The 23,145-nt window shown below is 41.3% G+C and overlaps 1 protein-coding gene across 2 annotated transcripts in view; it reads left to right on the top strand.

Moving 5' to 3' along the window:
* thada (THADA armadillo repeat containing) overlaps positions 1–23,145 on the top strand; it is a 423,827-nt gene that overhangs the window by 61,929 nt on the left and 338,753 nt on the right. For both annotated transcript variants that reach the window (XM_078557163.1, XM_078557162.1), the window contains exons 18-20: positions 206–342; positions 3,852–4,016; positions 10,807–10,964. In XM_078557163.1, the coding sequence (XP_078413289.1) occupies positions 206–342; positions 3,852–4,016; positions 10,807–10,964 (460 nt within the window). The remainder of the gene's footprint in view (positions 1–205; positions 343–3,851; positions 4,017–10,806; positions 10,965–23,145) is intronic.

The following is a 23,145-nucleotide window of genomic DNA, read 5'->3' as shown; positions in this document are numbered from 1 at the left end:
AACCCAGTGTAATATTTAAATTCACCGATATGTCAAGCAACACTTGGATTAAAGAGAGCTGATTGCATGCTTACATATTTAACATCATTGAGTGACTGAATCCTTAAAATAAACTTAGATGTTTAATATAATTTAATGATAGCCATATTGTTTACACAGCCTATGGTACTGTTCATATTAACAATGGTTTTAATGTCTTTTTTAGGTCAGTGTCAAAAATAGCAGAGTGGAGGGAGACTGTAGCAGAGCTGATTTTAATGGCCTTCCATCTATCTGCAGTTGTTTCTCCTATTTGTCAAAGTTCCTCACCAGAAGGCCTAATTCCAATGGATACAGACCTTGGTAAGGCATTACATTTAAAATATGCTGGATATCAGAACAGAATGTAGTAAGAATTATGTCACCAGGGTTGAAGTTTCATTGAGACCAGAACCTCTTTTTTTTTCTCATCTCCATTATGGGTAACCATGTGTCAGGTTCCATAAGCATTATAAAATAACTTCTTCACATTTTCCCACCACCACCATTTGAGGCCTCCCAACAAGAGGGCTTTAAGTGGAAATTTGCCACTTGAGCAATTGCAAATATTTTTTTACATTCTCATTCTGCTCTCTTCCTGTTTTACTTTCTTTGATTTCTTGTTTTTTGTTTTAATGTACAGTTCATCTTGCAATTATTCTCTCACTCTCTCTCACACTTTTTTCTCTCTCTCTCACTCATACACTCTCTCTCACACACACACACACACACACACACACACACACTCTCGGGGTCGGTCTCTCTCTCTCCTTGCACTCTCTGACACACACACAAACCAGTTAAACTCTCAATATTGTCCCAAACCTCCGGTAGAGTTTCCCTCGTATAACTGGCTCAAATGGGATGAATTGATTTTGGTTATTTTCTGGATTCACTGTAATGTGTGAATATGGTACTTTTGACACTGTTGATGAATATTATGGATACGTTTGGTATTGCGGTAGTCAGTGCAGAAATATAATCAATCAGTTATTCACACAGGAAGAATTTGTGCATTTGACATTACAGGAGATCAGTGCCATCCAGGACAAAACAGTCCACTTTATCAGCATTCCATCCATTAACTTAAACCTCAGCTCCCTCCATCGACAGCACATTGTGGTTGTGGTGTGTACTTCAGGACTGTAGGATATTATTTTTAAATGTAAGATAATGTGGAAAACCTGGGATTGAGAAACTGGTAAACACCCCCAATATAATTATCATTCAAAAGATAATCCATCTTTCCATAAAGAGGTCAGACATGGAAGGGTGAAAGCACTAAAAATGGATAACCCCTTTCTGAGTTTTTTTGGTAGAGGTGAGATGTCTATAGTTGCCTTCATTAAGGGGCTTGAATTAATTGTGGTGAATTAATTAATCAGGTCAAAGAAAGGTCAGAAAGCAAAGGTTAACAAGGGAAGATCTAAAGTTTTCCACATACTTTTAAGATCAAAGGACAGCTTTGGGAATTGTGGATGATGGTTTGAATCTCTATCTGGGACATCCCATCCATTCTATAGGGGATAGATCTTTTGTTTTGGGTTTAGCTGTGTGTTTTCTCACAGGAGCAGTCACTCAGTTTGGAAGAGGGTGAGAAGGCAGTTGTGTATCTGCTGGCAGCTAGAACAATGAACATAGAGGCAGTTAGGAACCGGGGGTGTTCCTGATCTCGATTCACTTAGTAGGAATTGTGAATGGGGCCCATGCTTGGAATGAAAAGCCCAAATTCATGAGGAATTAAAAATTGTTAGATCTGCCCAGTAAAGCCAGGAAGAGATCAGCAGTGGAATCTTTGCAGAAAGAGCGAGCTCTGGAAGTTGAAGTGCCAGACTGGGAAACCGAGTAGAATCAAAGTGAATTGTTGGGCTGTAACTTCCAACTAGCGTCAGAAGGTGCTGGCCCGCAGGAATTAGAAGAAATAAACGCACACTTACCTGGTCTTAAAAATTACACTGACCCTTCCGTTCGCTGGAGCTGCTTGGGGCCTGCATCGAAAGTCTCCTTCCAAGCCCCAGTGAAGTGCAGTCAAGCGGATTCAAGGAGGACATGCCGCCGTTTTTACAACACTTGCTGCCGTAAAGCAGGTTGGTTTAAAGGGCCAGTGAAATTGACAGGCCAGGGAGAAGTTAAGTGTCTGAGGTAAGTGGATAAGATTTGGGGGGTGGGGGGAGTCGGAGATTTGGGGGTGGATCTGGGAAGTGGGAGGGAATGGTCAGGGATCTGTGGGAGTGGGGGCTGGTCAGAAGTCCATGGGGAGTGGGGTGTGGTCTGAGATCTGGGGTGGGATGGGAGCGTGTTGGAAGTCCGGGTTTAGGGTCAGAGGGAGGGAGTTTTGGGGGGTAGGGACCTGTGAAGAATGTGGGTTCAAGGTCCGGAGGGGAATGGGGGGGGTCGTGGTTGGTTGGAGGTCTGGGTGGGGTGGGGGTGGTGGTGCGAGTTTGGTCGGAGGTGTGGGGGTTGGAAGTTGGGGGCGGGGGGCAGGGGATTGGAGGTGAGGGGTGTCAAGGGTGTGGGGTGTGTCAGGGGTTGGAGGGGTGGGGCGATTGGAGGTTTGGGGTTTGGGCAGGTCAGTGTTGTGGGTACTCTGGAGCGGGTGGGGGGAGTCCCATGGTGGGGTGGTCAGATGTGTTGGGGGGTTCCTGTGGTGGGAGAGGGGGAGGGGGGTGGTCGAGTCAGGGGTGTGGGGGAGTCCTGTGGGGTTGGTCTGGGTCTTTACAATAGTTACTCAGAAGTTATAAGAGGTTTTAATTCTTCTAACTTTTTATGAGTAACCATTGGTGTAACTCTGGTGGAACCATCTGAAGTTTGTGATTTAAACTGCATTTTTGGATGGTTCCCAATGCAGGGCAATTTTCCAGAGGAAGTGTGTGCACTTTTGGACAATTGCTGTCCAAACCCTTACCTGGGGACTTCCGAGAGGGATTCCCCAGCACCTCTTTGGGGTAACCCCAAATCTGATCCTGGGGAGCTCAGAAGTTATGGCCCATTAAGAGCTGTGGCACGCTTGGTTGGTCACAGGAGAAGTGAAAGAACCCTCAAGATCCTGGAAAGTATAGGGGAACTCTAGGGTGGATTTAAAAACAGAACGGAACATGGTCTGTTAAGCTTTTTGGCTTTAAAGAATAAGAGTTTACAAAATATATATATGTTAAATTAGTTGTATTTGCTTTGTTTACTTCGTGTACAGTAAGAGTTTTCGTTTAAAACCTGAAATCTTGTGGTGTGGCTCTTTCAGTTAATAACTGGGAGTTGAAATTTCTATTTTTTTAACAAGTTAATGGTCTCTCTCTCTCTCGAGATCATAATAGTCCAGCTGTCCATTGAACACACATCTGCTTTTTGGCATGAAGAATAATATATTGAGAAAGAGAAATGCAAAGGATTGCAATCCAGAAAATAATCATAGAGGAGCACAAATAGAGAAAATAATCTACAAAATCTTTTTTAATGAAGCTAATTCACTCAACTAAATGTAAACCATCTTTTTTATATATATTTAAATCTTTTAGAAACATAAGAAGTATGAAGGCTTTTAAGATGCATGAATGAATGTTCTGTGATTTGTTCTGCTATGAGAAGTTATAAGGAGAACTAGTGTGGAAACAGAAATGTTACCCAAGTGCTCTTCAAAAGTGATGATTAGAACACATCATTGAGGTGATACTATATGACTTCAATCCAAAACCTACCCCATGTGATAGCTGGCCTGAGTAGGCTTGATGATAACAGTCGATTCAAAAAGCACTCTGTCAGTGTTTTTTTTCTTTGCTTTGTGCACAGGATTCATCTGTAATAAAATGAAAAGTCACATTAACTTCTCCTTTTAACAGAGACTGCTGAAAATCTACAGAGGATTCTAAATGAAATAAAACCACGGGACACAAATGATTATTTTGCACAAGCAAAACTGCTGAAAACTGATGAAGACCGAGAATCGAGCAAAAATACGTCTGAAGATTGCAAACCCTCTGAAAATTTGAGCATGGCAATGACAGGTAATAGTCAAATATTTGTGTAAGCATTTGTACATTTAAGGACAACTTAAAGATTCAAAAATTGTATAAAAGACTCCCAAAATATACTTAAATTTCAAGCAGTTTAAAATTTACTTTGATGCAATTACATCAAATATATAGTTCTCTGTTGATGCTGTTAATGACCAGGTATGTATATTGTATGTTGCTGGCAAGATTTGAGTAAAGGAAAATATTAGTGGGAAAAATAAAATCAGGACAGTCCACAGATGATTGCTGCTCAGAAAATGCTTCTGGCATCACGTAGAAAACAGTAGAGAGCAGATTAGAAATGATTTAGCTACTTCAAAAAAGCATTTCTGCACAAATGTGATACCAGCAACGGAAACATTTTAGCAACCTTTTTTTTTAACAGTCAAGCTTTATCTTGCTAGTGCAAGAATGCTTTTTGTTTCCTCCAATCCCCACCCCAGTCTCTTCTGAAGCTGCTCACTACACTGAGAAAGATTCCCCTGGACCGCAGCAAACCTCTAATCCAAGTATGTGAGATTAGCTAGAGAGTGTTCGTCAGTTTATTAATCTTAGAGGATCACATTTGACCCTGATCCTCTCCTCACTGCTGGCTCCATTGAATGAACTGGCACTGAGTTTACAACCTACCGAATATGGGAAGCTTACTGTATGTTTAACAATATCGCCTAGTGGTCAAAATGCTTCACATTTTTTTCTTCTCAAATCATTCTCCACATATCACCACAGGTACACTCAGCAACTCTGCATAAAAATTACCCAAAATTGCAGAAGTGCTTAGGCTTTTTAAAAACATTGTTCTGTCAAACAACCTTCTGACTTTCTGCTCTCACCCAACCCCGAAGGATGTGATTCACGCTAGGCCCATTTAATGAATTGCGATTTATCCCCCACCCCGCCAACCCCATCCAAAGGACTTTTTGTCATTTATGATAGTTGGTGAGCTATTCAGCATTCAGAAGGATCCAAACGTTTCTTTGAGGGGAGTGGGAAGAAGGAGTATATTTCTACTGTCAAGGACTTTATTGAGAAAATAGGTGTGAATAGAAATCAGGAATCTTAACTTGTGTTCATTGCAGCTTTTTTAAAAAATGAACAGCACGAAGACTGGAGTTCTGCAGAAGAGTCATATTGACTTGAAACATACATTCTGTTTCCTTTTCCACAGATGTTGCCACACCTGATGGGTTTTTCCAGCACTTTGTTTTTAGTAGCACAAAGTTCGTCATCTCTGGAACCAATTTTGTGTATCTTCTCTGCATCCTTTCCAATGCCTTCATATCCTTCCTAAAGTGCGGCGGCCAGGACTTGGCGCAGTACTCTAGCTGAGGCTGAATTAGCTCTTATACAAGTTCAACATAACCTCCTTGTTCTTGTACTCCATGCCCCTATTAATAAAACCTAGGATAGAAACTAATGGATTGTCGTGAAAATCCATCTGGTTCACTAATGTCCTTTAGGGAGGGAACTCTGCCATCCTTTCCCATCTTGACCTATATTTGATCACGGACCCACAAGAATGTGGTTGACTCTTAACTGCCCTCTGAAGTGGCCCAGCAAGGCACTCAGTTGTATCAAAATCCTGGAACTCCTTCCCTAACAGCATTGTGGGTGTACCTACACCACAGGTACTGCAGCGGTTCAAGAAAGCAGCTCTCCACCACCTTCTCGAGGGCAATTAGGGATGGGTAATAAATGCTGCCCACATCCCGTAAAAGAATTTTAAAAAAGAAACCACTCTGAAAAGTCTAAGAAGAATAAAGCTGGACATCACACCTGGCATCGACTCAGGCACCGGACACAACAAAGACATAGCCAGCCCAGTCAACCCTACAAAGTCTGCCTCATGAGCATCTGGGGAATTGTCACAATTTGCTGAGCTGTTCCACAGACTTATCAAGCAACTGTTTGACCTTTCAGCCAATGCCCTAGATTCCTCCATCACAAACTCTGAGTATGACCTAAACCATTTGTGGTGACACGGTATACAATCGGAAGGGAGTGACCCTGGGATTCTCAACATTTACTTCGGAGTCCATGTAGGGTAATGACATTATGCCAAACGTAAGCAAGGAAACCGCCTGCTGATTACCGTCTATCACCCTCCATTAGCTGATGAATCAGCACTGCTCCTTATTGAACGCCGTTTGAAAGAAGCAGTAAGGGTATTAGGGGCTCAGACTGTACTCTGGGTTGAGACTTCAACGTCCATCATCAAGAGTGGTTTGGTGGCACCTATACTGACTGAGCTGGCTGACTCGTGAAGGACATAACTGCCAGACTGGGCCTGAGGTAGGTGGCGAGAGAACCAATATAAGGGAAAAACCTACTTGAGTTTATTCTCATCAAGCTACAAGTTACCTGTCACAGATGACACTATTAGTAGGAGTGACTACCACACAGTCCTTGCGGAGACAAAGTCCCATCTCCACACTGAGGACATCCTCCATTGTGTTGTGTGATATTATCACTGTGCTAAATGGAATAGATTTGGAACATAGGAACATAGGAGTAGGCCCTCAAGCCTGCTCTGCCATTTAACTGGACCATGGCTGATCTTCTACCTCAGCGCCATCTTCCCACATTATCACCTTATCCCTTGTTGTCATTGGTATCTAGGAATTTGTTGACATCTGCTTCGAACATGCTCAATGACTGAACCTCCACAGCCCTCTGGGGTAGAGAAATCTAAAGATTAACCGCCCTCTGACTGAAGAAATTCTTCCTCATCTTAGCCTTAAATGGCCTACCTCTTATTCTGAGACTGTGTCCTCTGGTTCCAAACCTCCCAACCAGGAGGAAGAAATGTAACAGCTCAAAAATGGGCCACCAATTCAAGGAGGAGTGTAGGTCAGCGTGCCAGGAGCAGAACCAGGTATACTTAGAAACAAAATGCCAATCTGGTGAAGCTACAACACAGCATGCAGGTTAAACAGAAGCAGCAACATGATACAGACAGAGCCAAGTGATCCTACAATCAATGGATTAGATTAAAGGTCTGCAGTCCCGCCACAATGAGTTGTGAATGGTGGTAGACAATAAAACTAATTGGAGGAGGAGGCTCCATAGACACCGTTGCCCTCAATGATTGCAGAGCCCAGCACATGAGTGCAGAAGACAAGGCTGAAGCATTTGCAATCATCTTCAGCTAGAAGTGTCAAGTGGAGGATCCATCTTGGCCTCCATCTGAGGTTCCCACCACAACAGATGCCAATTCAATTCACTCCATCTAATATCAAGAAAGCACTGAGCGCATTGGTTGCAGAAAAGATTATAGGCCTCGACAACATCCTGCCTTTGGTGCTGAAGACTTGTACTCTAGAAGTAACTGCATACTTAGCCAAGTTGTTCCAGTTCAGCTACAACACTGGTACAGTAAAGCCCCTCCGTTTCTGGGGGTTACATACCTGCGAAACCTCATAAATTGTGAAATCGCGAACGAGGAACATGCTTTTGAATGGGACTCAATTAGATAGGTTCTGGCCATGTGAGGGCAGCATTGGTTTGGGCAATTAATAACACTCCACAAAAAGCTGTGTTTCTCTTCGCTGAAGCTGTTACACCTGCTGTGTTTACTCTACATTTTTGCTTTCTGTTTCTGATTTCCAGCAATGGCGGTTTTATTCACAACCCATTTAAAAATCGCGGTCAATGAAAAAGAGAGAAACCCAGGGCCAGCAAGAGGCAAAATATATCCTGGAAAATTCCTCTTTGATTTCCATCCCCCCACCCCCGCAACCCTCAGGTCACTGAAACCAGCCAAGGAGGTCATGTGAACCAAGGATTACGAAGATTTATAAAGACATTTAACATTCTGTGATTCTGTCCTCAGCAGGAACCAGTCCAGCTCCCTCTGAAAGTATTCGAAGAGTCAGCACATACCACATCAGCCTGTTTTTTTTTGTATTTCAGAGCCTCACTACTCTTAAGAAAAGACAAATCACCTAATGTCCAGTCTATCCCTACTCTCTCATAGTTTAAACTCATGTTCACTACTTCTCCCAAATCCATTATCCTGGAATAAGGTATAAAATTGCATTGTGAGATAAATCTAGTTTACGTATTTGCAAACAGCTATTGTGAAATAAAAGATCTTTTGCAAAATTGGGACATTTCAAGTGCAGATAAATGAATGTTGCTCATGCAATGGGCGAAGTACAAAGCGCTGGTAAGTGAAAACGCGAACAAGGAAGTTGTGAAAGGCAGGACTTTTCTCTATCTACCTGACAATGTGAAAAATTGCCCAAGGATGTCTTGTCCATAAATCCAATCCAGTCAATTAACTGCCCCAGTAGCCTACTTTCAGTCATAAGCAAAGTGATGGAAGAGATTGTTGACAGTCCTATCAAGCAACGCTTGACATTGAGGCAGCATTTGACCAAGTGTAGCATCAAGGAGGCCTAGAAAAATTGAAGTAATTGAGAATCAGGAAGTTGGGGGAGGGCGGGGTGGGGGGGGGCGGGATGCGGTGTGGAGTCATACCTAACACAATGAAAGATGGATATAGTTGCTGGAGGCCAATCATCTCAGCTCAGGGCATCACTGCCGGAGTTCCTGAAGGTCATGCCCCAGTCCCAACCATCTTCGGCTGCTTCAGCGTTAACCTTCCCTTTATAAGATCGGAAATGTGGTTGTTTGCTGCTTGCACAGTGTTCAGTTCAGTTCCATTTGTAACTCCTCAGATAATGAAGCAATCCATGCCTGCATGCAGCAAGACCTGAACAGCATTCAGGGTTGGGCTGGTAAGGAACTGTTGCACAGAGTGCATGAGATGCAAATAATCAAAAGAGGCAACCTGAACATTAGAGAGCTGATCCCCTACAAGGAGCAGAGCATTGCACTGTTGACAAGACTCTCCGCTCTAGCTTTGGGACATGGTAAGATTGGTGGGATAATGCAGGCAAAATGTTGATGACTGCAGTGCTATACAACCACTGTGTCATTTCTGTGGAGCAGTAGACTACAAGATGCCTTTTCATCCTTCAGTTTGAGTTTTTCAGAGAATCAGTGGGATTTTTTTTTAATGCTCCTCCTTGTAATTTCACAACTCCCTCCCAATAAGAAGAAAATTCCAGGTGAATATATGGTCTCGCAATGATAGCTACGTTCTGATTGGTTTTGAGGAAGCCCATTTTATTCGTGAGTAATGCTCCATCTGGTGGCACATTTGAGAATTAATGTGAAAATACTCAAAACTAAATAGCCCTGGATCTTCAATTGATACTATAGATTTCAGCTCACACCCATTTGTGCCTAGCTTACTGCTCCAGAAATATGCTGCTTTATGTGAAAAGCATTTTCTTCTTTGGTATGTATTTTGTACATCATTATAATCTTTTGTTCATTTTTCAGGCACCCATTTAGAAACTAAAATCATATATATAGCATGAAACCACTTGGTGGTGCTGGAACACAGTTAAGCACCTGGCCTTGTTTATGGTCCCTTATAATGTAAAAGCAGAATTTGTGAACAATTTTCTGGTATATTCATAACATTTCTGTAGAGCAAGCTAATTGAATTGTCTACATTCCAGTGTAATAAATCTATAAACCCACCATGCAATGACTTCTTTATTTGGAAGATGTTTTAGGAAATGAATTAGTTGGATAATTTTAGCAACATTGCCTAATTTCTGAAGCTCTTACTTTTGAAGAAAATCATCCTGGTCGAATTAATTACTGAAAATAAGGGGACAAATCTGTCTTTAGTTTTTAAAGATGCATATTTTAAATGGCATTCTTTTTGATTGCAAACTTAAGAGAAAAAAACGAGAACCAGGACATAAGGATGCCACAGTTGAACAGGTTTCTGAAGTTGTCAGATGATGATGAACCTGTTTTGTGGAGAAAGCATTGAACAATGAACAATGAACAAAGAAAAGTACAGCACAGGAACAGGCCCTTCAGCCCTCCAAGCCTGCGTCGATCACATTGCCTGTCAAACTAAAACATTTTGCACTTCCGGGGTCCTTATCTCTCTATTCCCATCCTAATCATGTATTTGTCAAGCTGCATTTTAAACACCACTATCGTACTTGCTTCCACCACCTATGTCCCCTAGTAATTGACTCTTCCACCCTGGGAAAAAGCTTCTATCTAATTGCTTTGTGTAATTTCTATGTTAACTTTTCTATGTACAGTGATAACAAATGTGTTGTCTGTGGCAGTGCAGTATTTCTTTGTGGTGGGTGTATCGATGCTTTGCATCCACAGTGGCCTGATAGGACTTTGGGCTCACAGGATACCACATGTTAGGTTCCTGAACTTGAACACCCTGTTGGGGGTAATGTGCGAAGGAGAGAAATAAAAAAGCAATTTGCATTGCATTCTCACTGCAAGACCATCTATTCACCTGGAATTTTCTTTTTATTGGAAGGGAGTTGTGAATTTACAAGGACAAACATAAAAAAATTCCCATTGATTCTGTGAAAAACTCAGAAACTGAAGGATGAAAAGGTATCTTGTAGTCTGCTGCTCCACAGAAATGTCATAGTGGTTGTATAGCACTGCAGTCATCAACATTTGTAGTTGACTCGAGCAATGTTGGTAGAGCCCTTTTTGCTTTCTGTGTTGGGAGTATGCATGATGCAGAGCATCCAAGCAATAATCAAGACAAAATATATTGAGATGGGGACCGATAATTGAAAATCACATATGTTGCTCGATGTTGTTATTTTCAAAAAGGGCTGTCTAAAAATGGATGGGGATATCAGCCCTTTGTTATTGTTTTGATGATTTTAGTAATGTTTAATTTTATACTTTTTTTGTTCACCATATGCAGATCGGACAGGCCAATCTTGCCAGGTTACTGCCCAGATGGTTCTTGTATGTTGCTGGAGAAGTATGAAGGAAATATCCTTGCTTTTAGGCTTACTATGTCAAAATTTGCCTCTTCAGTCAACACCTGACTCAAAGGATGGGCTACTGACATTCAACCAGGTATCATTCAAATCCCTTTTTAAATAAGATCTGGTTGCATGTAATATTTGCATACAGAAATCATTGAAGGTGGCAGGACAAGTTGAGAAAGCTGTTGAGATTAATTTCTTGGCTTTATAAACAGCGTAGTAATGATACAAAAGCAAGGAAATTATGCTAAACATTTATAAATCACTTGTTCATCTCAGCTGGAGTATTTTACTCAATTCTGGGCACCACACTTTTAGGAAGGATGTCAAGGCCTTGAGAGAGGGTGCAAAAGAAATTTACTAGAATGGTACCAAGGGTGAGGAAGTTCGATTATGTGGAGAGACTAGAGAACATACAAAAACAGAAGTTACTAATGTTTGGCTATTATATGAAACAAATTTATTTTTGTTAGGTTATATTATTGCATTGTTCATTAAGAAAATAATTGTTTTGCTTCCATAAGCACAAGCCAAATCCCTTGCATGTAAACATATTCATGGAAGTAGGACTTAAGGCCTCAAATACAGAGCAACATTCCAATAATTGTAAGAGGTGCAACAGGATAATTGAACAAGCAACGTGTTGTAGGTTTCCAATCTGAAATTGGACTGACATGGAAACTGACAGGGAACACATTTCTTGCTATCTTGACTCCATTTTCTATCCCCTTGTCCAGTCTCTTCTCACCTATATCTGCGATTCCTCTGACGCCCGACATCATATCAACAATTTCCAGCTCCCTGGCTCCAACCGCCTCCTCTTCACCATGGACGTCCAATCCCTCTACACCTCTATCCCCCACCGGAATGGTGTGAGGGCTCTCCGCTTCTTCCTCGAACAGAGGCCCGAACAATCCCCATCCACCACCACTCCCTTCTGTCTGGCTGAACTTGTTCTCTCACTGAACAATTTCTCCTTAAACTCATCTCACTTCCTCCAAATAAAAGGTGTGGCTTTGGGTACCCACATGGGCCCCAGTTATGCCTGTCTCTTTATTGGGTATGTGGAACATTCCTTGTTCCAGTCCTACTCAGGCCCCCTCCCACAACTCTTTCTCCGGTACATTGATGACTGCTTCGGTGCCGCTTCATGCTCTCGTCTGGACCTGGAAAAATTTATTAATTTTGCTTCCAATTTCCACCCCTCCATCATTTTCACATGGTCCATCACTGACACTTCCCTTCCTTCCTTGACCTCTCTGTCTCAATTTCTGGTGATAGACTGTTCACCAATATTCATTACAAGCCTACCGACTCCCACAGCTACCTCGACTACAGCTCCTCACACCCCGCTTCCTGAAAGGATTCCATCCCATTCTCTCAGTTCCTTCACCTCCGTCGCATCTGTTCTGATGATGCCACTTTCCAAAACAGTTCTTATGACATGTCTTCTTTCTTCCTTAACCGAGGTTTTCCACCCACGGTGGTTGACAGGGCCCTCAACCGTTTCCGGCCCATCTCCTGCACATCCGCCCTCACACCTTCCTCTCCCTCCCAGAACCATGATAGGGTCCCCCTTGTCCTCATTTATCATGCCACCAGCCTCCACATTCAAAGGGTCATCCTCCACCATTTCCGCCAACTCCAGCATGATGCCACCATCAAAAACATCTTCCCTCCACCCCCCCTTGTCAGCATTCCGTAGGGACCATTCCCTCCAGGACACCCTGGTCCACTCCTCCATCACCCCCTACACCTCAACCCCCTCCCATGGCACCTTCCCATGCAACCGCAGAAGCTGCAACACCTGCCCCTTTACTTCCCCCCCTCCTCACTATACAAGAGCCCAAACACTCCTTTCAAGTGAAGCAGCACTTCACTTGCACTTCCCTTAATTTGGTCTACTGCATTCACTGCTCCCAATGCAGTCTCCTCTTCATTGGAGAGACCAAATGCAGACTGGGTGACCGCTTTGCAGAACACCTTCGGTCTGTCCGCAAACATGACCCAGACCTCCCTGTTGCTTGCCATTTCAACACACCATCCTGCTCTCATGCTCATATGTCTGTCCTTGGCCTGCTGCAATGTTCCAGTGAAGCTCAACGCAACCTGGAGGAACAGCACCTCATCTTCCAATTAGGCACTTTACAACCTTCCAGACTTAACATTGAGTTCAACAACTTCAAATCATGAACTCTCTCCTCCATCCCAACCCCCTTTCCAATCCCCCTTTTTACTAATAATTTATATATTTTTCTTTTCCCACCTATTTCTATTATTATTTTAAAATTTATTTCCATCCATTGTTTTATCTCTATCTTTTAGCCTATTTTGATCGCTTCCCCCTACCCCACCCCCACTAGGGCCATCTGTCACTTGCTCGTCCTGTTTTCTATGCTTAATGTCACCATTAGCACATCCTTTAGCTAATATCACCACTGTCAACACCCCTTTGTCCTTTTGTCTATGACATCTTTGGCAATCTCTTCTTTGCCTCCACCTATCACTGGCCCTCTATCCAGCTCCACCTGTCCCACCCCCCTCAAACAGCTTATATTTCACCTCATTCCTATTTTTTTTTAGTTCTGATGAAGAGTCATACGGAGTCGAAACGTTAACTCTGTCTTCCTCTCCACAGATGCTGTCAGACTTGCTGAGTTTTTTCAGCTATTTTTGTTTTGTTTCAGATTTCCAGCATCTGCAGTATTTTGCTTTTATCTTAGGGAATCAAGGTGGTCTGAAATGAAACAAAGTTTGCAACCAAATTTCAGATAATTACCATGTAATGCAATATATGCACAAACTACATTCAACAACTCTATTTAATTTAGATTAAATATTACATAATATATTTCTTTTGTTATAGACACCTAGTTCACGGTTCATAGTTATAATTTAGAGGTAATTTTTACTTCTGGGAAAATTAAAGTTTAGCTGTAGAAAGTGGGAAAAATGCTACTAAAGCAACTTGAAGACTATTACACTTAAAAGATTGGGGCCATGCTGACCCAAGGGGTTGACAGCTAAAAAAGGTAAGATTATAAAACAGTAGGTGGGCTTACTTAGCTGGAGAATTGGAGTTGCAGTGTCTACATGGCTTGCAAACAAATGCAGCCCAGAGAGTTGTTTTTTTCTGGGGAGTTAAAGCTACCATTAATTTAAAAGCATTCATTGAGCCCTGGAAGACTACGTAGTTATGGAGCTTGGTGGAGCTTAAAATTCTAGGGTTTGTGTTTATCTGTGTGTTTGCTTGGGCGTGAGCGTTGTGCAACAGGGAAAAAGGTAATACCGAAAAGGTGCTCCAGTTAGCAGGCTCCAGGCAGCAAAAGTGTTGCTGTTAGCTTGCTCTGTGTAGTTGGGGCTCGGGTGGGGTCTCAGGAGCCATTTGATAGCTTTATGCAGATGGGGATCAGGAGAAGTCCTCGGGGAGCTGAGAAGGTGGCAGAAGGTCACTGGCTCTGTGCTGGAAAGGGTTGGCGCTCAAAAGAAGTCCTTGGAGGCATATCACAGCTTGGTGTACCTGGGAAGATTGGAGCTTGGTGAAATCCAGGGGCATTGCCAACCCACTTAAGATAGCTGGCTATTAAAGAGCTGAAATTGAGCCAGCAAGTAGAGCTAGAGTGCTGACTCAGAAATCCAGGGAAATAGAGTCTCAGGATACGAGATTGAAACCCTGGGAGATGTGCAGTAATTGAGGCAATCCAGGTTGTAGCATCTTTGAGGGAATTCAGAAGCTTGATCTTCAAAAGTGAAAAGTTTGAAGTCCCTCATGAGGGAGGCAAGAGTTTCAACGAGATTGGTTGACTCCGTGTTTACTGACATCTGAGTGGGTTGCCAAGAAATCTGTGGGACCTGTCTTGGTCACATATGCTATTTATTGTACAGTGTGGCGTGCTTGACTACAGTTTGCCTGTTAATTCACATGTACCTCATGTTAACTCTGAATGTTAAAGTGTAAAATACAGATTGTAACTGGTTTTACCTTTTTGATGTTGTATTATAAAGTTTATTTTTGTTTGTTCAAAACCTGTGGGATCTTCTGGCTTTATTCTCTAAGCTGTGTCTTGAATCTCAAGCTTTGTCTACTTTAAACAGAATGTTATTGGTCCCTAACTGGACCCTACCAAAAACTTGGGGGTCTGGTTTAGGATCATAACACTTTGCAATGTTTAAAATTAGGTTGTTTGTTTACTATTATAAGCATGTGAAGAAGCTTTTTTTATTCTTTCACAGGATGTAGGCATTGTTAGCTAAGCCAGCATTTATTGTCTTTCCCTAATTGCTCTTGAGAAGGTGGTGGCAAGCACCCTTCTCGAATCGCAGTTTTCCATGTGGTGTAGATATACCCACAGTGCATTTAGGAAGGGAGTTCCAGGATTTTGACCCAGCGACAGTGAAGGAATGGCAATATAGGCCAGACTATTGTTGTTGGCGTGCGGGGGCAGGCCCGACACGCCGACGTGCAAAATGACGCAAGATGACGTTGGGCGTGTGTCATTCCGATATTGCGTTCGGCGGGTGCGCGCTGGAGGCGGCTCCACGCCTGCCGAACTGTCAAAGACCTGTTAAGGCCATTAAGAAAGTCATTACCATCATTAACACCGCTGCCCGCGCAACCTTAAGGTTGACTGGCAGGCGAAGAGCCCAAGCGGGTGGGATGAGGTTTCCTGAAGGTTTTATAAAATTAATAAATAAATTTGGTGAACTTGACAAACATGCCCCAGCTCATGTGACACTGTCACATGAAGGGGCATGTTTAAATAATTTTTTACTTGAATTTTAAAAATCTTTTATTGCCCATTCAATCTCCCTGAGGCAGCTCCGTGCCTCAGCGAGATTGCTGCGCTCTTTCACGTGCATGCGCGAAAGAGTGCAGGTCCCGACTCTCCCTCCTCCCCTCCGCCCGCACATATAGCGCTGAATGCTACCAGCTGCATATTACGCAGGGCGGGCCTTAATTGGCCCGTCCACGTAAAATGGTGGCTCGCAGCCTGTGCTGCCCAGCCCGTCCAACATAGGTAAGATGCTGCCCATAGTTCCAAGTCAAGATGGTGTGTGGCTTGGAGGGAAACTTGCCGTTGGTGGTGTTCCCATGCACCTGCTGCCCTTGCCCTTCAAGATGGTAGAGGACACAGGTTTGGAAGACACTGTCGAAGGAACCTTGGTGAGTTTCTGCAGTGCATCTTGTAAATGGTACACACTGTTGCCACTGTGTGTCGGTAGTGGAGGGAGTGAACATTGTAGGTGGAGGATGGGGTGCCAGCTAGTGGGCTGTTTTATCTGGATGATGTCGAACTTCTTAAGTGTTGTTAGAGCTGCACTCATCCACGCAAGTGGAAAGTATTACACCACAGCCTTGTAGATGGTGGGCTCAGACTTTGGGGAGTCAGGAGATGAGCGGAGTTTGTAGCAGGAACCGAACACAATGACTTTGATTTTCCAATGTCTGGCAAGCAGTTTGTTAATTTAATAATAGTGGACAAGTCGAGAGGAGTGATGGTGCATTGGATCTGGGTGTTAAGAAAGGTAAAAATGGTTTCAGTTTCACTTAGGTTGTTTGTGGGCCTTGGTGCCTGGGAGCCTGGATAGACTCCTGATGAAAAGGTCAGGTCTTTTAGGCTTGTTTGTATCTATACATTTTTAATGAGGTATTATAACCCCTAAAGTTAAAGAGATGGGTTAAAAGGGGTTAAAAATTCAGTGATTGTGGGAAGGAAAACACAAAGTAGAAAAGAGTTTACTGTTGCTTAGCAACAATGGTCAAGTGACATAGGTAGAGAAAAAAGACGGGGAAAAGTTCAATGTGTGTCAGAGAGAAAGGACAGGAATTTTAAGCTCTCTGATAAGAAAGACTACAAGCCTATTGGGGACAGTAGTTAACTCAAAAGTCAGTTGTAGAACTCAGTAAAGTGATCAGTTTAGCAGAGGTGCTACTGGAAGACTGAGTTTAGGGAACCCATTTGTTTGCTCTGCAGTTAAAGAAACAAAGTTTGGAATGTGGTTTTTGGGTGTCTCAGGGAGAAATACAAGTTGGGTAAAAAGCATCAAGTGAACGCTCAGGAATTCACCAGAAGAAAACTGGTTGCCGCTGTGCCAGTTTCAAGCAAGAAGCCTCTGTCAAGCTGGTGGTAACTCTTCATTGGTTTATATGCCTGTAAAGATATTGCTGGGGTAAAGGAATTGTGGGAATTTGAAGTGCCTTCTGTGTTTGTATGGAGATCTTTCCAACCTTTTTAATAAAAGCAAAATACTGCGGATGTGGGAAATCGGAAATAAAAATAGAAACTGCTGGGAAAACTCAGCGGTCTGGCAGCAACTGTGGAGAGAGAAACGGAGTTAACATTTTGAGTTTGTATGACTTCTTCAGAATTCTGAAGAAGAGTCATACGGACTTGAAACGTTAACTCTGTTTCTCCACAGATGCTGCCAGGCCTGCTGAGTTTTTCAAGCATTTTCTGTTTTTATTTCCAATCTTTTTCCCTATTGTAATATAGTTCATTTTTTCTTCTTTAATAAATATTTTATTCTTTGTGTTAACAATTAATCAACAGACACGTGTGAACTTGTTCAGTAACTTATCTCCATGTTGCTCCAAAAAAGTTAGGATCTATCAAGCCAGGTTTCACTCTGGGACCTGACTTGCCCAGAATTAACATCAGTTGGGATCGTAACAGTGTTATCAGCATGCATTTGAAAACTGACGGTGCATTTTCGGATGATGTTGCCAAGGCAGCTTATAGATGGAAAATAGGGGCCGAGGATAGATCCTTCGGGGCACTAGAGGTAATGTTGCATGAGTGGGAACAGAAGCTATTGCAGGTGTTACTCTGGCTATGATGAGATAGATAAGATTGGAACCAGGTGAGAGCAACAATGGACAGGCATTGGAGGAGAATAATGTGGTCAACCGTGCAAATAGTTCAAGAAGGATGAGATGGGATGGTTTACCTATGTCACATTCACACATGATCTGATTTATGACTTTGATACAAGCAGTTTTGTGGCAGAAACCTGATTGGAGGGATTCAAACATGGAGTTCCAGGGAAGGTAGGCAATAATTTGGGAGTTGACAACTTTGGAGAGAAAAGGGATTGGAGTTGGAGCGGTAGTTTGCAAGGTCAGAGGGGTTAAAGATTATTTTTTTTGAGAAGAGTGACGAAGGCAGATTTGAAGGAGAGAATAACAGCACCTAAAGAGAGAAAACAGTTAACAGTACCAGCTAACATGACAAGTGTTATAAACTTATTAACTGTGAAGCAAACCTGCCTTGCCAAATTTTATTATATGACATTGTGTAATTGTGTAACATTACTGTGTAACCTCGGTGTATCTGGTTGTTACCAGCCTGCAGAATTGCATGACCAATGCAATCGGCCAATGGTCTCCTCTAACAGGATCTGCATAATGGGTGAGATGTTGAGCCTTTATCTACCCAGTGTGGCTGATGTGTTCTTTGGTCCCGAGGGTAGATTCTCTACCTTGCATTGTGCATTCCAGTATTGGTGACCTGGAGGATCCTTTCACAGATGGAGTCTTTATGCTGATGAACTTCGTGTATGATCCAAGCCCAAGATGTTAATGGTTAAATTTTTTTGGAGTCTTGGGTGTGACTGAGGATGTGAAAAAATTCATTGGTGATACAAAAAGAAAATTGAGTTTGGACTTTATGCAAACGACATGTGCAGACCAATCCTGGAAACTCAGTACTGATAATTAATTTACTGCAACAAGAGCAAACAGATATGGACGTTATGTGATCTGTACAAAATATAATTGACAAGCCTACTTTGTAGGATATTGTGAACATTTTTGTGATATTGTTGATTGGCTGTAAAAAGAACTATAAACCCCTGAATTGGAAGCCTGAGAGCCAGTTTGATTTGCTGCCATAAAAAGTCTTTGCATCTGAAGTGTTATTCTGCTAACACAAGCAGTCCAGTTTCACTGAAGCTTAGACGTCTTGTTTAACTTTGGCACCATTTTTCATCCTTTTTACTGCTTCCATCGTAATCGACTGTGCCTATTTGCATGGGTTAGCTGGTTGATTACAACATTTTTGCGCTAAATAAATTTGAATAACTTTAATTAACACTTAATTGTATGCCTTAACTTGCTACCATAGTTAATTTAAGTTGCAGTGGATCAGCAAAAATAGTTCAGGGGTCAATATACCCAGTCAAAAGTGTCTGCAGTTTTAGGACTGGAAATGAGCCTAAAAGTTTTACTGTAGTTTTTGCTCTTCTAGCTCTTACACTGTCAAATTATGTCAGCAACTGTCACTCTGTGAAAGAGCCTGGCCTTAATTGCACCCATATGATTATAAATTACTGACACCTGCATGATTGTACATGATGGGAAGGAGATTACTTCATTGCCTTCTGTTAACATCAATTCTGATATTCAAAACCATCAAAATCTTGCATGAAGTGTATTCTCTGAATATTGTATTGAATTATGGAATTCTTCAACTCAGCTATTTTATTTGAAGGACCTAGCATGAGTACAAGTTTTTATTAATATGTATCCTGGATAAAATGCTTTCTTTTCTCTAAGTGGTGTCCACTGCTGTCCATGAATTGTGCATTTTTTGTGAACTGACTTAATTTGTAGATTTTCACATTTGAGTTCTGTAAGAAAAAAATTGTTAGTCAAACATTGATATATATATATATATATGTATATAGATTAGTTGAAAAACTTAAGCTTTCTTTCTAATAACTACTGAGGCCAGTGAATGAAGCATTTTCCTTGTTATTGTTTTAGTATCTTGGACTTACTACAAAAATGAATTGACCACCATTTTTTGAAGTGTGAAAACTCAATATTTAAAAAAGATTTGATACGTTCTATGAGAAATGACTGAAAAGCTTACATGATCTTCAGTTATACCAAGGTCAGAAAGTCAATTCAAGGGAGATTCTTTTTCATGTTAAATGTGTAGTTCTTGATTCCGTAACTTGTGAAACCATTTGGCTAACCCTCAGTCAACTGTTTAAATCTTTTTGCTGATGTCCTTGTGACACTGCTTCCAACTGTCATTAACCCTCAAAACAGCGTCTCAGCAACCCTAGTAGTAAATTTCCTTTCTTAAACTGAAAGCATGGATAGTCATATTTTAGCTGAAATAATAAATAATGTAAATAGCTATATAGGACTATAATTACATATATAATTCAGTCTTGGGCATTACTAACCAAACGGAATTAGGTTCAAGCAGTGAGGGAATGAACAAATCACTTGTCCCTTTCTAATGATGAATTGGAAAAGAAATGAATGTTCTGATCAGAAAAGCTGCTTTTGATATAATCAGACTTCCAAGGTAAGTACTAACTTCTGGAAATCTTACATATTTTTCCATCAATATTCTTTCTAGCCCTTTTGGACGTTCCTGGCTAGGATTCAGCTTTATAGGTCCAGCTGCCTTTCAGAACCTAACCTAGGTGACAAATTTTCTATGTTTGAACGCCGATTGTTCAACAGGCATCTCAGTCGTGCCCATCCTATCCTTACCTGCGTCCAAGTGTCTACTTAGAACAGCTAACAATTATGTTACCCTTAATTCTAACCTTGATTGATTTTCCCACCCCTCTGCCCTCCCCTGCCAACTCATTAATCTAAGGATCCCAAAGTCGATTGTAGCACCCACATTTCAGCCTGACAGCGGTAAGTTATTTCAGCACAAACTGGAATTGAACCTGGGATTTTCCTAGTTATTTTTAGGGCTGCTTAACTGTAATATGACCCTTCCAAGTTGACTCTTATTTTGATGCATGAGGGCCCAGCAATTACATAATCATTTAATGTTGGTATTTTCACATAATTACTTTCTACTTTGTATCAAGAGACTGGGGTGGGGCTGTTGCAATTTCTTGGTTCTCTTTTTTTTGCTGCATTGTGTGTATCACCAACTACCATGTAGATTGACAAGGCGGTAAGCTTTTAACCAGAAGCTTATTATAGACATCATTCAAACAGCACAATTCCCTTGAGCACAAACAATAATGATTCTGATTTGGAAGCAGGTTGTGAAATATTAAGCCATTTTTTTGCATGACATTTCTGTGACTGTCAGTTCAATTTTCCACATTTAGATAACAAATTGTGACGCATAATTGAAAGAAGCTGCTTCTGCAGGATAATTAAATTATGTGGCAATTTTCGTAATGTTCTGAAAATATTGAAAGAAAACGTATTCAGAGATGTAATTTCTTTAGCTCGTGCAGCTGAGAAACCAAGCAGATAAAAGCCAATTATTGAAGTGATTAGAGTGCTGGCATCAAAATTGTCTTTTCCTTTTGTGGATATTGGCCTGGCATTTAAGTGTTCTTTCAAACTTTAATTCCTGTTATTAGCAAAATGTGAATTAACGTACTGTGCAGACTGTTGAGGCTGGAGAATTTCTTGAACCACTTTTTTTTAGTAAGCACTGATATTTACAAAATAATGGTACTATGTTAAACAATATTTTTAACAAAAATAAGCACTTCATTTATAGTGGTCAGGTACATTTCTTATTACTCGAGGGCTACTTTTAAAACTTCATTTTTCAGCATTATGTCTTGTGCCCATCAAACGGGGTGGGGTGATGGCTTTTGTTAATTAAAAGTGACAAAACTCAGAACTTCACTGTTGAAGGGTCATGAGGACTCGAAATGTCAACTGTACTCTTTTCCGCCGATGCTGCCAGACCTGCTGAGTTTTTCCAGGTATTTCTGTTTCTGTTTTTGTTCAGAACTTCACTGACTGCTTGAGATCCCTCACTCAACCAGCCAGGATTCACACAAATCCCTCCCTATGCACAAAACAATTGCAGTAATAGATTTATCATGCTAACATTCCTAGCTTGATGCAATAATTCAGAGATGGGCCAGTGTTTTTGATGGCTTTTTTAGTTTTATCTTGATTACAATGGTGCTTTTGTCAGGTCTGTTTAGCTTTTTTTGAAGAAAAAGTTGATTCTAATGCCGTCTTAATAGTCTTTTTTTATGTGCGCGTGTCTATGTGCATATATACGCTGAATTAGCCTTAATCTTTAAATGATTTCAATGGAGACATTTGTGGTTAGCCTTGTTACTGCATTAAAGTATCTGGATAGAGACAGCCTAAGTGTGTATAGAACTTGTGACACCATGCTGCTCCCAGATGTCTTGAACTGGTGGATTAGACAAATAAAATGCTTCAAAAGGATAACTGAAAGATATAGTATAGTCATAGTACAAATGTTTCCTTTTATAATTAGAGTTTAGGAAAGTTCAATAACATGTACTTTTCCTTTAAATACACTGCTTTCGGGTCTTGAAATAATGAATGCAAAACTTTCTTTTAAACAAACTTGGATGAGTACCCGAGCATTTTTTTTTTGGCAGGCAGGTGGAGTGTGCGTGAGCGGCATGTTAGATTTTTAAGGAAGGTGGCATGTTTAAGAAAATATATGTGTGCATATACATATATGGGCGCCCCCTATCTGATATTACTGCCTGCTCAATGGAAATTAAGTGAGTTAAATTCAGGCTGTCACACTGCAATCCACTACTGATAAAATGGCAAGTAACTTAGGCTGCTAAGTAACTTGACGAGAATTTATAGATTCTGTGCAAGAATCCAATGTGCATGTTGTGTGCATAGATCATATTTCTTTGCTATTCATAGTTTAACTGTGGGCAATTTATCACTTATTGCTTGGACCAAACATGTCCAACCTGCATATTTGAAATTAAATCAAGACTGAGAAACTGTTCAAAGAAATTTGGAAGGTGTCCAAGGAGTAATATGATATAAACTTGTGCCAGTGTTTCTCCCATTCATCCATCATACTGGATGTGGGATGAGAAGATGGTTTCTCACATGGAAAATTGTAACCAGTCACTTGTATGTTCCTCCACTGGTGGTAGTTCTGAGGCAAGTCAGCCTGTCCAGTTCATAGATTAAGCAATTAGGCAGAGGCAGTGGGGACTTAGTGACAGGAAAAAGTGAAAATGAGTCTAGGAATCAGGAAAAGCTAATTAGGAAAAATCTTGAAACAGTATCTTTCTTAAAAGTGCCTGTTTTGTGTTTTATTTTAACTGAAATGAAAAATCAGTTCCCTCATAAAATTAACTCAAACTAGTTTCCCCAGCCTGACTCTGGATGAGTTGGTGTGATGAACACAAGAATGAGCTTGTCATGTCTGCCACTGTGTAACTGTAGAACATTCTCAATTACATTTTAGTTAAAGTCTACTTTCAAAATGGCAATGTTTGCCTGGTACATGGTAGACCAAGGCTGCTATTTA

Source organism: Cetorhinus maximus, chromosome 14 (assembly GCF_964194155.1).
Source record: "Cetorhinus maximus chromosome 14, sCetMax3.hap1.1, whole genome shotgun sequence".
Taxonomy (NCBI): Eukaryota; Metazoa; Chordata; class Chondrichthyes; order Lamniformes; family Cetorhinidae; genus Cetorhinus; species Cetorhinus maximus.
Note: the sequence above shows the minus strand (reverse complement) of the source record. Positions and strands in the feature narration are given on the sequence as shown.